Here is a 14,402-nt window from a genome sequence, read left to right as displayed (position 1 = left end):
TGTTTGTTTTTTTCCCCTGGGCGTAAACAATTTTCAAAACAGTTCATTATTGCTTTGAAAAGACGCAAGGTGAAATATGTATTCATGAAAGCCATTTTGTTAACACAATTTAAAGCCAAATTTAAAAAAAATGTCCAGCAAATAAGTGACATCACAGTAAAGGGGCGTGTGAATTGGAACCGTTAAGCCATTTTAGCCAATAGCGTGAAGGCGTTGTGAATCGTCATCAAGTTGCATTCCGATAATCCGATTTGGCCAGATATCTGGGGACGTGTTAGGGCACCGGGAAACATGTCTTCTCTGTGGGACGCAGTTTGTTTTTTCCCAAGAATTCTAGTGTGATCCAAGACGTAAAATAAAATCCAAGAGGAAAGATCTTGGGGGGGCGGGGGTCAATGCCGAAGGTGTTGACGACTGGATGACTAGGTTTTACGAGGGGCACCTGAATGCACCAGCCGGGGAGGGGACGTGATTGCTTCCCAGCTGGGACGCTTCACTTCTTATATTGCTCCTGCTAGTGTTGGTCCCTTCCGCTACCCGCCAGCGTGGGCAGGAAACACGGAGGCAGGCGTGTGAAAGTCTTCTTCGGCCCAGGTAGGTGAATGTATAAAAATAAAAAAAACAACAACAATTAAGGAGCGTCACTGGCTTGTTGTGGCCAGACAAATGAAACTTCAATCGGCACTGGACTTTGAGCTGGCTGACGAGCTAGCTCGCAGCAGCTCAGCTACTTGTTGAAACATGTTACTTTCCCCCGAAGTTTTGCATTCCAGATGTAGTTGGGGTGCGTGCCACTCCGCGAGCATTACCTTTGGCCTTGAAAGTGATTTCTAAAAATTGGAACCTTGAACCAACCATCCCTGACACTGGCACGGTGTATCTGATTTGATGACGTCATGTGATTGCGAAGTTCAAGTCTGGACTTTAAAAAGACGTCAGCGTGTTGACGTCCGTCCGTCTGTCACTGGAGTGTCTTGCGGTCAGTTGTCCGACGGCTACCAAATGAAGTGAAGAGCGACGCTAGAGCGCGGTGGAGCACTTTGAAAGCTTGCCGAAATGTTTCTCCGGAGGAATCTGAGCAACCACACCCTTGTTGTGCTGCTAGGCTCCGTCCGGCGTTTCCCAGCGGCTTGGAGCCGTTCCTGCAGCGGGGAGGAAAACAAAATGCAATGCACCGTGCGCTGGGATGCTATTTGAACCCGCAAAGCGCTGCGACGCTGCAAGGAGCCAGTTGCACATGCAAATGCAACGAGCTCCAATCGACTTATTCATCCACAACAGGAGCCAGACTACTTCCGGATGGTACATTACCCCCCACACACTTTTTTGCCCTGTGGCACGGGATGACACCAAATGCAATCTAATCCCGCCCGCGGAGATTCTGTGGGGATGCTGACAAGATTGTCCAGTGACTCGTCGTGCCATTTTTAGGGTCATTAAGACAATTGGGGAAAAATGATCAAAGAGCGTGCCCTGAAAACAAACGCATTCAACTTAACTGAATTTAAAAGCTCCAAGTCTAAATGAAATGATGATAAATGACACTTGACAAGGTGGTCCAATTTTGCGCTTGTAGTCCTTCCTCATCACGCAATGCGTAGCTCGGGGACAAAGTGCACGTTTTTTTATTCTGGACTTGGACTCGGGCGTCCTCGTTGTTTGGTTCAGGTAGGCGGGTAGCCCGCTCAGGCTCGTGTCTTGCGCTTGCAGATGGCAGCCATCAGGAAGAAGCTGGTGATCGTGGGAGATGGCGCCTGCGGCAAGACCTGTCTGCTCATCGTCTTCAGTAAGGACCAGTTCCCGGAGGTCTACGTCCCCACAGTCTTTGAGAACTACATCGCTGACATTGAAGTGGATGGCAAACAGGTAGGTGGGGCTTTTCTTTGTCGCAATAACAGGAAACGGACCGGCAGCACCTTCCCGTGCGGCCGTGGAAATCCCCATTGAAGCCTTTGTACCCGATGACTCGTGTCACTTCCTCGAGCTGCTCCAAATGGGGCACGGATCCGCCGGGAGTCGGCCGCAGGCCAAAGTCCGGTGTCGCGTGCCAGAAGACTAACCCAAGTGCTGCGAGGAGAGTTGCCTCCTCGCCCCAAATGCTTTCTAACTCAGAAAAGACCCCCCCCCCCCCCCCCTTTCCAATGGGCCCGTATTTACTTGCATAGAGATGTGACACGGTCGCTTGGTGGCCTGTTCCATTCACATTGGAGGTCCTAGTGTGTTTTTGCCCCCAGCTCCTGTTTAGCAGCAGGGAAAGGGGGGGGGGAACCATCTGGAAGTGCAGCTCGCTGACCTAGTTTAAACGGCAGGTGGAACTGGCGCTGTGGGACACGGCGGGCCAGGAGGACTACGACCGATTGAGGCCTCTCTCCTACCCCGACACGGACGTCATCCTCATGTGCTTCTCCATCGACAGCCCCGACAGTCTCGGTAAGCGTGAGAGGCTGCCGCCGCCGCCGCCGCCGCCTTCTGTGGACGCTTTGCCACTCGTAAGCGTTTTCAAACACGGTGGGGTGGCGGCGCTAAGGCTTCCCTCCAGAGCGTCGTACGGCCAAAGAGGTGTCTCCTTGACCATCTGCCAAGTCATAAACATCGTCTTCGTCCGTTTCCGCTCGGCCTCTGTCGGATGATGTTGCGGCGAGCCCAAATTTGAAAAGCTGGAATGTTCTGCCCGAGAAGCTCCTTCCCACGCCGCGTTGGTATCGCTTCTCTCTGCACGTTAGCGGAGGGCCGCTGACCTCTCTCTATATTTGCACGAGGAGGAAGCTAGCCAGCGCCGTGCTTCTCCTTGTAAGGCAAAATGCCCCCATCGTGCGCACGTAGCCGGCCCCCCCGATCTGCGCGGAAAAGCAAATGTTGCACGCGCCTCCACTAGCAGGCAACCGCTACCTTTTCTCATGACTTTGCTCGTCAAATTTCAGCTGCCTTTTTTCGCTTTGACCTGCAAGCAAAAAAACAAACCAGCAGTTTGACAGGTGACGAACAATTCTCCCAAAGAGGCGTCAAGCACTCGAGTGGCACTCCGAGGTGCAAACTATTGCTCCAAGTTGGCTGTCGTTGTTGTCTCTCCTGTTACACTGCCTCCTGCTGGCCGAGGCCCGTGCAGGCATTGTAACCGCTGTCATTTCAAATGCAAAAGTCCATTGCTGCGCATCGTTTCATTTGACCTTTCCGTAGAGAACATTCCGGAGAAATGGACCCCCGAAGTGAAACACTTTTGTCCCAACGTCCCCATCATCCTGGTGGGCAACAAGAAGGACCTCAGGAACGACGAGAGCACGCGCCGAGAGCTGGCCAAGATGAAACAGGTGCGTCCCGACCGACCGACCGAGCGTTTGAATCCCTCGAAGGTGGCGCCATTCTCAGCTCGGCGTCCCGTTGCCGCCCCGCAGGAGCCGGTCAAGTCGGACGAAGGCAGAGACATGGCCAACCGCATCGGCGCCTTCGGCTACCTGGAGTGCTCGGCCAAGACCAAGGACGGCGTGAGGGAGGTGTTTGAGATGGCCACCCGGGCCGCCCTGCAGGTGCGCAAGCGCAAGAAGAGGAACGGCTGCCAGCTCCTGTAAGGGGGACGCGTGAAAGACCGACGACACGACACGCCTGTACGGGCAAGACACGTGGGCCCTTTGTGGGACCTTTGCTCGGCTTCTCACACCTTTGGTTGAGGCCAAGGACTTGCCACTGCCTCCCTCCCTCCCTCTCTCTCTCTCTCTCTCTCTCTCTCTCTCTCTCTCTCTCTCTCTCTCTCTCTCTCTCTCTCTCTCTCTCTCTCTCTCTCTCTCTCTCTCTCTCTCTCTCTCTCTCTCTCTCTCTCTCTCTCTCTCTCTCTCCCTCCCTCCCTCCAAAATGTCTTTGTAGTCATGTGCATTGACTTGACAAATACACCACATCTTCGTCTGCACCAAGTTGCTTTCTTTCATTTGTCTTGACTTGGCTACAACTGCCTTGTAAGACGGACAGACGGGCCTGGAGAAGTTAAGGCGAAACTGGTTTTTTTTGGTGGTAACTGGTTCTACGCAGCCCAAGTCTCTTCAGATGGGCAGCAGCTCATCCGTGTCTTATCGGGAAGATAAGGAAGGATGGCAGAATTTTTTTTTACCCTCTTTTAATTAGCGCTTGTTTGTGTATTGTGCTGCAAGGCGGCTTTATTGAGAAAGCACATTTCGTACACAAGGCGGCTCCATCAACCTCACACAAGCAAAGACATAAACGTGGCCGATCAGCAAAAAAAAAAAAAATAGCTTGCAAAAATTCTGAACACTAATTCGTCTCCACCTAATGATGCAGCTACTGAGATACAAAGTATCTATTTAAGATGTGCGTTTGTGTGCACATTCTGGATCTGTTTCTTTGAGATTGGGATGCATGAACAATCGGCCAAAAGCAGGAATGGACAAAACAAATGCTGCAGGCAGATCAAACAATGACAATTCGTTTATTATTGGCATAAATGGAAAGCATACAGTTGCAGCAGTTTCTAAACCCTTGTGAATTTGACTTGACACTTTGGAAGGCCGAAGTCCCTTTATGATTTGGCCAGAAGTTGGAACGCCCTTCGTTTCCGTTGCGGCGACCCTGTTGATGTTAAGCAAACCCCCTCCCTTTTTAGCAAAAAATATTGAATTGGCTAAAAGTTTTGAATTGGTTTCCGCTCTGACCGCCAGAGTGCAGTGTTGCCCATGGCTAGACTTCCTAACATAGTTTCCGTCCATAATCGTGATCCTAGGCGGAGGTGCCCCTGGAAACAACAATGGCTACAGCAGCCACACACACAAAAAAACAACAACACTCAATTACCCCCTGCTTGTGCTTCGAGGTGTATTTCATGTCGTCAAACGTAATTCACCCTTGTTTCGTTTTCTAGCTATAAGCAGTCCCTTTAAGTTTCGTTTCTTGGGAATCGGAGATGCTTCATGTGGGCTGGCGTGGTTTAAACGTGGACTGCAGCGGATTGGCTAAAAGACAGCGGGAAAAACGCCGAAAGCCACGCCCCCGCCTGCCCGTCGTCACACTTAAATCGGGATTTGTTTACTTCCCAATCGTTGGAGGTTAAGCAGATCAATCCATTTGAACACGTGCGTGTTTTGGCTTTGATAAACACATCCGGCATTTACCAACCTTGATTTCGGTTCTCATTGAAGACTGCGTGTGCAGTTGGGGGGGCGTGTCGCTTACCAGGTAGGCGGGGCTGAAGGGGCGTGTCGCTACCGCCCCGCCGTCTTCAGTCGAACCCACTTGGAGCGTCCGTCCGGTGAGCTGCGTCCCTATCCTTCGTGAGCATTTCCGCATTGAGAGAGGCAAGCACGCGAGCGTCGAGTCGGCCGGCCGAAATGGACAGCAGCAGCAGCGGCAACAGCAGCAGCAGGACACCACGAAAGAAGAAGTCCAAAATTAAAGCGGGACGCGAATTCTTCGCGTTTCTGGGGGAAACCGAGCGAGCAGACATAAGAGCTCGCTCCGAACTCAAGGAGATTTACAACACCGAGTTCAAAGCAAGGCGAGTGGAAAGGGATCGTGCGGCGGTGTCGACCGACCGACCGACCGACCGGCCGGCCGGCCGGCCGAGTTCAAGTCTCTTAGGTCGATCTGCTTGTGCTTTTCAGAAATCAAGTGGCCACTTTGCCAAACTTCAGTTCAATGCTGTACGCCATGAAACTGGCCAACAAAATTAACGTGGGCAGACAGAACATTCGCGTCAAGTTTGATGTATGTATGGAGATTCATGCTCAGTGTACATTTTTTGGTCTTCATTGCAAGAGTAGTCCGGTGCGTCGCTCTATAATGTGATGTTAGTTTGCTTCGAAAACTACAAACGGTCACATATTTGGCCCCAAAGTTGTAAACAAGAATAATTGTGCAAAATGACCTCCAGGGGGCCCTAGGCAAACATCTGTCAAGCACCAGAAATGAGCTTGAATATGAAAGACATACATGAACAATGACTCCGTTTTATAGAGCTCCACCGCCTACTCGCTAACAGCATCGACACAAGTGGAAACAGGTCGGGAACGAATTGGCTGCACTTCCATTTCCTCAGTTAATAGACTCCCTCCGAATAGTAGCTTGCCTTTAAGTAACCTGCTCTCAATCGCTCGCTTTTGATATCAATGTGTTTCCAAGTCAATATGTCAAATGGAGTCATGGCAGTCAGTGCCTGAAGCACAAGATCGAAACAGAGACCGGCGGGCGTCGAGTCGAAATCACGTGACAAGCCTTCTCCTGAAGTTACAAAAGCAACCGTGATGCTGTGTACATGCAGGTGACGGAGCTCTTCAAGGCGAGCTGGCACCTCCCCCCCAGGGTCAACAAAGTCATGAATGGTGTGGAGGCGCAGCCATCTGCGGGACAAATGCAACTTTCGGTCGCCGAAGAAAATCAAAAAGTTGCCGTACTTTTTACGGAAATGCTCAAGAAGGACAGGTATGTGCTCCGAGACATCCCAAAGGCTGCGCTGTGCTAAAAGCTTGCACGTTATCATTAGAACATTAAATAATAGTTTTACATGTGTAAATACTATATTAATCGTATAATATAAATTATACGTGTGTGTGTGTGTAACATATGTAGATGTAGCTTAAGTACTGTAAATATGGTTTTGCAACTCTTATGATGAACAACTTTTTTTATAGCAAGGTACAAGTGTACATACTGTCAATATGTTTTTAAAACTTTTATTATTATTTCAAAAAATGATAACACGGTACAATACTGTAAATATGTTTTTAGAACTCTATATATTTGATAACAAGGTACAAGTGTACGTCAACTATAGTGCCATCATTCCTCAATTTAGAATATATAATTTGACATTTTTTGGGGGGTGAAAAAAAATCCGTGACGTACTGAAGTTGCGATAAATGAACCGCGAGTTCAGAGAGGAAACCGCTTTCAACCACACAAGGGAAACGAGCAGCCTATATAAGGGCCATTCGGACAACAAGTGGGGCTCTTCCCAGAGAGCGAGTGAGTGAGTCAGTCAGTAAGTGAGTCAGTGAGTGAGTGAGTCAGTGAGTGAGTGAGTCAGTGAGTGAGCTCCACCATCCAATTATTCCAACAAGCTTAACCCGTCCGAGTGTTAACAAGTTGCACCGAATATCCAGCCGGACGAGAAATGCCAATTCAAGTTGCAATGGCCTGACCGGGCTTGTTTGTTCTCATCTCTCAGGGCTCGTTTTATTTCCGACAAAAACGGCATCGTCATCCGCTCGGACCGCGGCGACTTCAATGATGGCTCGCTTTGCTTGGAGCTGGAAACCAATCAGGTATTTCTTTTCTCGGCGTGTGCGGCAAAAGACGAGGAAACTTCATTTGCGTGTTTCTGCTCCGACAGTACGTTGTGAACCTGACGGTGGAAAACACCGGGAGTCAAAGTGTGCTTTTGACTTACTACACGGCATTGCACAAGCTCGGCTGCTTCACTCTGCGGGACGAGCACAAGGTGACCCGGAAAAACCCTCTTGCGCTCCAGCCAGGTCCGAAAGCCCTTTTCATTTGCCCGGCGTCCTTAAAGTAGCGAGCCGACCGCCGCTGGCGTTTCTCCCTCCGCTCAACTCAAAGCGTTTGTCTTTCTGACCGTTGCAGGTGACAGCTATGCGGTCCAGATCCACTACCATTTGGAGGACGTGGGCAACTATCCAATCACGTTGGCCTTTGAATTTAGGCTGGGTTCCCTCCTCGCCCCCGCTGCTGCCTCCTTCTGCATCATGCGCTACATTCAGGTTCATTATTTGAGCGCGCTGGGCATGGAGCTGAAGCCCACGGCTCCCTTCACGCGCTCCCGGCCCGGTCCCGCCCCGCTACCCGCGCTCCACGGCTGCCAAGTGGTGGATGGGGTGCCTCCCGATCGGTTAGTCCGAAACCTTTTCATTTCAGCACGCCAACATTTCCTCCTAGCGGAGAAGCAACTAACGGGTTTGGACGGCGACGGTCTCATTGTGACTTTCCTTCCTTCCTTCCTTCCTTCCTTCCTTCCTTCCTTCCTTCCTTCCTTCCTTCCTTCCTTCCTTCCTTCCTTCCTTCCTTCCTTCCTTCCTTCCTTCCTTCCTTCCTTCCTTCCTGCCTCCCTTCCTTCCTGCCTCCCTTCCTCCTTCCCTCCCTCCCTACCTCCCTCCCTCAGGATGTCACAGACGGAGCTGATCAACGAAAGGCAGCTTCGTGCTTATCCATTGCCAAAAGATTTCACCCAGCAAAACTTGAAGCCTTCTGCCCCTAAAAAGTTTGTTGACATGCACCTGCCGACATTTCAAGTCTCTCTGTTAGATAGCAAAAGGTTTTTCCTTTTTTTTTTCCTAAAATGCACTTACAAGCACACTTTGAAGCAAAGTAGGGCAAAAGCACTTGACAAGAATTCAAAATCAGGCCACACTTGATACAGCTTGCTCTCAATGTCTTTTTTTTTTCCCCCCCCCCCGGACAGGACTTTGAACTTCAAGAACTACTCTCAGAAGTTCCACCAGTTCTTGTTCATGGAGGAGTATTGGATGCAACAGGACATCAGGCGATACTTCATACCCAACAGCGAGCGAGAGTTTGCCTGCATGCAAAGAGACCCCAGCAACGACAAGCTGCTCATTCTGAAGGTTCGCCGCTTTGCTCACGTTGGTGTTTGGGCGACGGGGGTGCCCGTACCCGCAGTTGAACGTCGCGACAAAGGTGCAGCCATTGTACTCTGGCTCGCCAAAGCCGGGATGATGAGGCACGTAAGAAGAGTCGGTCGGACGCGGTTCCTCCACTCCGGCGTACGTTCGTGTGGGCCGGCGCCCGGCCTCTTTTCGAACACGTCGGTCTTTGCCGGTGCCGGCGCCTGGCCCATTTTCAGCGACTGTCCTGGCTCGCACCGGTCGAACGTCTTTAGAAACAAAGCTCTGTTTTGAACACCAGCCATCAAAAGGATCAGCAGCGTATGTACGCGTGACCCTTTTTCAGGTCCCGGGTCTGGCTGAGAACCGGCCGTCTGTGCTCCGTGGAGATCAGCTGCTGGTTTACCCTCAGGGAGAAAGCAGGCACAAGTACCGCGGCTACGTCCACAAAGTAGAACGGGACTCTGTCAAACTGGGCTTCAGTTCCAAGTAAGAGGCTCCGTCGGGCCGGGTCGAGCCGATGTCGGAGCGTCACGCCGCTTTGTGTATGTACTCGCAGGTTGTTGGATATTTTTGTGGATGGCATGAAGTTCAACGTGGAGTTCACCCTCAATCGGCTGCTTCTGCGTCTGCAGCACAGAGCGGTGGAATTGGCGGTCAAGCTGAACCTGAACAAGGTGTTGTTCCCGCCGACCGAGCTCTCCTCCCAAAAGGTTGCCGGCGACGTCCCCGAACTCAGGTGAGGCGGGCGAGGCTCACGTTCTGCTTTGTGGGCGTGCAAAGAAGAATTGGACAAATGTTTTGGGAAGGTGTAGGTGCCAGCTATCACGGGAGGGGATTTTGGAAACCAATGGCATGGTGACAATGCCATCAATCTGGGCAATATTGCGTGATGGAATCGAGTCGGGTTGAAGGTTTGGAGCCCATCGTTGATGCGTCTCTCTCTCTCTCCCGCACACGCACGCACGCGCGCGCGTGCGGCAGCTTCTACAACAGACAACTGGAGCAGAACGACGAGCAGCGCCGAGCCGTGCGTAATATCGTGGCCGGCACCTCCAGACCCGCTCCCTACTTGGTTTTCGGCCCACCCGGCACAGGTAACGGGCGGCCGGGCGGCGGCCGGTCGGCCGGCAACATTTGAGCTAAGCCTCTCGGTCCTTTCAGGCAAAACGGTGACTTTGGTGGAGGCCATCAAGCAGCTGTACAAGGTCCAGAAAGAGTGCCACATTCTGGCCTGCGCTTCGTCCAACAGTGCTGCCGATCTCCTCTGCACCAGGATTCTGCAGGGCCACGCCAACAAGAGCACGGTGTACCGCATGTATGCAAGCAGCCGGGACCCGCAGTCTGTTCCAGAGGACCTCAAGGTGAGCGGGCGGTCGAGCGAGCGGGCGGGCGAGCGAGCGGGCGGGCGAGCGAGCGGGCGGGCGAGGTGGTGCCTTGCGGTGCCTCGGGGGGCCTCCAACCTCCGCTCTCTCTTTGAGCTTTGTATTTTACGCCGCAATGACTGAACCGCGTCAGAGAGGAAAACCAGACCATTTGTGCTGCCGGCTTACTTGGGGCCGGAAAGTTTTTTTGTTTTAAACCCATTTGACATCCAAACGGAGTAAGGAGCTTCGGCTCCAGTCGAGCTTCAAAATCACCAGATGTTTTGAATGCCTTCATTTCTCAAACGATGACTTTGGCCATAATTTTCGAATGTAAAGATTTGAAGAGGTGCTCTGTGACTTTTGGGGGCAGCCCCCAACTGACTGCTTTGAGTCCAAGTGTCCATTGTGTTCCAGTCCCATTGCAGCTTGTGTGAACGTGTTTTTTTTTTTTTTGACAGGCATGCTCCAACCTGGTTGGAGACTCCTACGTTTTCCCCTCCAAGGAGAAACTGATGCAGTATCGAATCCTGGTCAGCACTCTGTTCACAGCTGGAAGGTAGCGTTGCGCCCCGTTTGCTTTCGAATGGCCGTCGCATGTCGCCAACCGACGAAATCCACTCAGAATCAGAATCGACTCTCTGTGCTGGGGGAGAAAAAAAATACAAAACGCATACATACATGCGACAGGTCCTTTCCATGTGGTGAAGTGGCAAGGGTGGGGGTGAAGGGGGACGCCGCCACTGTCAGGTTCAAAGTACTAACTGAATATCTGTATAAAAGAAAAGGATTAGCAGACAAACACAAGTGAGGCAGAATATTGAGTTTTTCTCGCGAGGAGTGCGTTCAGATTGCTTTCTACAATCTCACTGCACTGCCGAGATGTCAGCAGTATCTTGTTTGACACAAGCGTCATCTCGCCCCTGACCCAGCCGTAATCCTTCTGTTCTGTTGCACAAGATAAGAATAAGCAAGGCAAAGCAGCAAGCATACTGAGCAGTAACATTATGAATAAGTACTCATTAGAGAACGCATGATAACATATATATATATATATATAGAGAGAGAGAGAGAGAGAGAGATATATAGATACAATTTTTCCAACAGCCACAAAAGCAGGCTGACCAGCAGCCTGGCGCAGCCCAGTCGGTCCATGCCAGCCCGTTCGCAGTCCGGGACGGAGGCGGGTGGGTGCCAACGTATCGCCAAGCTTATCATCTTGTTGTCGCTGAGACGTCCTCGGAGGGCTAAGGGACGCTAGCATCCAGACAGTATTCTTTACTCAGGGGAGAGCACCAGATAAGGGATGTTTTGGGAGCGGCCCGACAACAACTGGCTCTGCGGCCTTGAAAGTCAGCTGCCCTGAAAGTCAGCAGCCCTGAAAGGCAGCAGCCCTGAAAGTCAGCAGCCCGGGCTTTTCCGAGCCGGAGGAGGGAGCCCGGCCGGCCGGCCGGCCGGCAAAATGTTTGCGCCGGCAATGGCTGGCATTGGCTGGCAATGGCTGGCATTGACTGGCAACGGCTGGCAGTGGCAGGCAATGGCTGGCATTGGCTGGCAATGGCTGGCATTGACTGGCAATGGCTGGCCTGTAGCTGGTTCAGCGCTCCAGTCAGTCACTTTTGTCATTCTTGCTCTCTTCAGGCTGGTCACGGGAAACCTCCCCTTGGGTCATTTTACACACATTTTTGTGGATGAGGCCGGCCACGCCACCGAGAGCGAATGCTTAATCCCGCTGGCCGGTAAATCAAACAAACCAAAACATTTGGGGGAGGAGGGGGGGGATCGCCATCTCCAACTGACTCGATGCGTTTTGGTCAAAAGGGCTTCTGGACCCCGAGTCCGGTCAGCTGGTTCTGGCCGGGGACCACAAGCAGCTGGGGCCCATTGTGGCGTCCCCCGCCGCTTTTCGACACGGCATGGGTAAGCGCAGTGCTGGCGCCCGGCCCGCTACAGGCGGATGCAAAAGGTCTAAGCTGCTCCAGCGTCTGTCCGTCCGTCTTTTCCAGACGTTTCCCTCTTGGAGCGCCTGATGACAAACGCGTCAATTTACCAGAAGGACGGCAAGTTCAACGAGCTGTTTGTCACCAAACTGCTGCGCAATTACAGGTGGCGTTCGGTTTTGGCCAGTTTTTCCTCCTCGTGTCCCTCCCACCCATCTGAAATGATTTTGCCGGCCCTCCAAGGTCCCACCCCGCCATCCTGAAGGTTCCCAATGAGCTCTTCTATGACGGAGAGCTGCAGCCCTGCGCCGACCAGATGAAATGCAACTCCTTCTGCAAATGGGAGTGCCTGGAAAAACAGGTAAGGCTTCCTTCCCCCGTTGTAGCACGGCAGCCATGTCCGCCGATACGCTGCAGGACTTTCCGCTGATTTTCCACGGAGTGACGGGCCTGGACGAGCGCGAGGCCAACAGCCCGTCGTTCTTCAATCGAGCCGAGGTGCAGGTTCTGATGGACTACGTGAAGAAGCTGCTGCAAAGCGCTGGCAAAAAGGGCTTGGCGACCATCTCGCCCAAAGACATTGGCATCATCGCCCCCTACAGGAAACAAGTAAGCGGCGCTCTTGTGCGCACATGGCAGCGATGGCCAGCGTTGTGTTAAAAGCCAATGCCAATCGGTGTCTCGATGTTTGCTTTAACAGGTGCAGAAGATCCATTGGGCCCTTAAGCACCTGGAGAAAGAATTCCGGGGGCAGGACATGAGCGCCCTGAAGGTCATTAGCGGCAAAGCTAAGTGCAGTGCCGCAGAGTGGTTTGTCAGTTAAAGGCGGATGCTTTGTGTCAGGTGGGCTCCGTGGAGGAGTTCCAAGGTCAGGAGAGGCGAGTGATCCTGGTGTGCACGGTCCGCAGCAACCCCACTTACACGGACTATGACAAACGCTTCAACCTGGGCTTTGTTGCCAGCGAGAAGGTACGCCTGCGCTCGCTCGTACACACTCGGATGGCGGACGGAGCGTGCTTTGTATCTGGAGACTAGCGTACTGGATACGGCTACCTGTTAGCGTTAGCCGGATATACGGTGCGCCGCATCATCATCATCTTCGAATGTGGCCTGCCGAGATCAATTTTGCATTGACTTTATGGCATTCGTAAAATTACCAATGTCACTTTTGAAAAATCCCAAAAATGCTGCTACTACCAAAGTGCTTCATGCAGCAAATAAGTGTCCAAATGTTTTTGGTCAGAGATTCAATGTGGCGATGACTCGAGCCCAAGCCTTGTTGATTGTGGTGGGGAACCCGGTGGTGCTCAGCACCGATGCCGTGTGGAAGCGGTGAGTGCTGTGCCCATCATCGCGCTGCTGCCGCCGCCGCCACCACTTTGGCGCGTGCCTGTCATGACTGAAGAGTAACGCTGTTGTCTCGTCCCGCCGCCGCCGCCGCCTCCGCCACGTGCAGGTTCATCAAATACTGTCAAGACGAAAAGGCCGACCGCGGGTACAAGTCCGTGGAGGAGGACCAAGCTGTGGCTGAACGACATTCGTCTCTCTTCCGCCAAATGCATCCCAACCGTGAGTCAAGGTCTCTTGGAGGACATGTTTCAAAACAGACCATAAGCCCTTTTGCTCTCCCGTCAGCGGAGGACGACGTGGATGAAGGCCACTGTCGACCGGAGGAGTGATCCGTGCCGTCTACGATGTTGTCTACAATGTTTCCGTGTCTGCGCCGGGGACCAAACAAGAAGAAATGAAAACGACGCAAATGAGATCAGACGCGTGCCATTTTCCCAAAGAAGCTTTCTTCCCGACCGAACGAGCCACGTCGAGTTGGAAGAATCAGCGCAATCTGTGACTTGAGAGTTCTTTTTTAATCATGATTGTTGCAGGCACCTTTTAAAGTGATATTCAATGTCTTAATGAATGTTCCCCAAAAATTTCTCATATCAAATAAAGATGTAATTTACCCATGCTGAGGCTCTTTATCAGGGACGTGCGGTCAGAGGAGGCCTCCCCTGCCATCATGCAAAGGGGAAAAACTAATTCAATTGTGTTTATTATAAAGTCATTTTCCTTTTAATTTCAATAGTTTTGTATCGTTTTGAACCAAAATTGCTGTATTTTCATAGTTATTTTGAGACCGAAGACGATTCGCTCGCTCGCTCGGAGGAGGAGGAGGAGCCAACTTCCTGCCGAGCCTCCCTCCTCTGAGGATTGCGTCATCACTCGGCTGCCTATGTTGACAGGCCGCTATGCAGTTAGACTGAAGTGCTCTCTGTCTTTTATGTCGCCCTTGAAGTGTTCAAACACTGTGGCTATATTAACTCATTTCCCTAGTTAAGCTGGTGTATATAATATCTAGTGTTTTTTGTCATCTGTCTGTACCGTCGTGTTTCTTTAGATGAACAAAACGGCTTTGACAAGAGACCTTACGGAGGCTACGAAAAAAGGTTCTCCAGCCTTATGGCAGGGGGTGCTAGTGATCCCGGTATGCTTCATGCGCCTGCCTACCTGTAGAAGAAGAG

The 14,402-nt window shown here is 51.9% G+C and overlaps 2 protein-coding genes across 4 annotated transcripts; both read left to right on the top strand.

The window, feature by feature from the left end:
* The first annotated feature begins 298 nt into the window (after positions 1–298).
* On the top strand, positions 299–3,901 carry LOC148403006 (rho-related GTP-binding protein RhoA-D-like). Of its 2 annotated transcripts, XM_088398110.1 has the most exons (6): positions 299–594; positions 1,106–1,302; positions 1,711–1,866; positions 2,310–2,430; positions 3,178–3,308; positions 3,393–3,901. In XM_088398110.1, exons 2-6 carry the CDS (start codon positions 1,300–1,302, stop codon positions 3,564–3,566), a joined length of 585 nt encoding a protein of 194 aa, XP_088254236.1. In that variant the 5' UTR covers positions 299–594; positions 1,106–1,299; the 3' UTR covers positions 3,567–3,901. The 2 variants fall into 2 exon arrangements, with proteins under 2 accessions (XP_088254236.1, XP_088254241.1); XM_088398115.1 differs by lacking the exon at positions 1,106–1,302 and having other exon boundaries at positions 309–594.
* A 1,329-nt stretch (positions 3,902–5,230) lies between these two features.
* Positions 5,231–13,848, top strand: LOC148403005 (putative RNA helicase mov-10-B.1). 2 transcript variants are annotated; one of them, XM_088369943.1, is made up of 23 exons: positions 5,231–5,497; positions 5,604–5,706; positions 6,260–6,420; positions 7,166–7,262; positions 7,331–7,472; positions 7,582–7,846; positions 8,117–8,215; positions 8,417–8,579; positions 8,926–9,068; positions 9,139–9,318; positions 9,564–9,676; positions 9,744–9,943; positions 10,405–10,502; positions 11,585–11,682; positions 11,765–11,863; positions 11,950–12,049; positions 12,127–12,244; positions 12,301–12,492; positions 12,584–12,655; positions 12,727–12,852; positions 13,127–13,215; positions 13,340–13,452; positions 13,519–13,848. In XM_088369943.1, the coding sequence occupies exons 1-23, from the start codon at positions 5,331–5,333 to the stop codon at positions 13,560–13,562; spliced, it is 2,982 nt and encodes a 993-aa protein (XP_088226069.1). In that variant the 5' UTR covers positions 5,231–5,330; the 3' UTR covers positions 13,563–13,848. The 2 variants fall into 2 exon arrangements, with proteins under 2 accessions (XP_088226069.1, XP_088226068.1); XM_088369942.1 differs by having other exon boundaries at positions 8,117–8,269.
* Positions 13,849–14,402: the final 554 nt, after the last annotated feature.

This window comes from Syngnathus floridae, chromosome 2 (assembly GCF_059516105.1).
Source record: "Syngnathus floridae isolate MCC-2025c chromosome 2, RoL_Sflo_1.0, whole genome shotgun sequence".
Lineage (NCBI taxonomy): Eukaryota > Metazoa > Chordata > Actinopteri > Syngnathiformes > Syngnathidae > Syngnathus > Syngnathus floridae.
This window is presented reverse-complemented; position numbering and strand designations above follow the sequence as displayed.

What these genes read in the sequence shown, in the direction of transcription:
- LOC148403005 (XM_088369942.1), top strand. Translation starts at nt 5,331, where the DNA reads ATGGACAGCAGCAGCAGCGGCAACAGCAGCAGCAGGACACCACGAAAG. An exon ending in GGCGACGTCCCCGAACTCAG is followed by an intron (nt 9,319 to 9,563) that starts GTGAGGCGGGCG and finishes CGCGTGCGGCAG; the next exon opens with CTTCTACAACAGACAACTGG. An exon ending in CTGTTCCAGAGGACCTCAAG is followed by an intron (nt 9,944 to 10,404) that starts GTGAGCGGGCGG and finishes TTTTTTTGACAG; the next exon opens with GCATGCTCCAACCTGGTTGG.
- LOC148403006 (XM_088398110.1), top strand. An exon ending in CGACAGCCCCGACAGTCTCG is followed by an intron (nt 2,431 to 3,177) that starts GTAAGCGTGAGA and finishes ACCTTTCCGTAG; the next exon opens with AGAACATTCCGGAGAAATGG. An exon ending in AGCTGGCCAAGATGAAACAG is followed by an intron (nt 3,309 to 3,392) that starts GTGCGTCCCGAC and finishes GCCGCCCCGCAG; the next exon opens with GAGCCGGTCAAGTCGGACGA.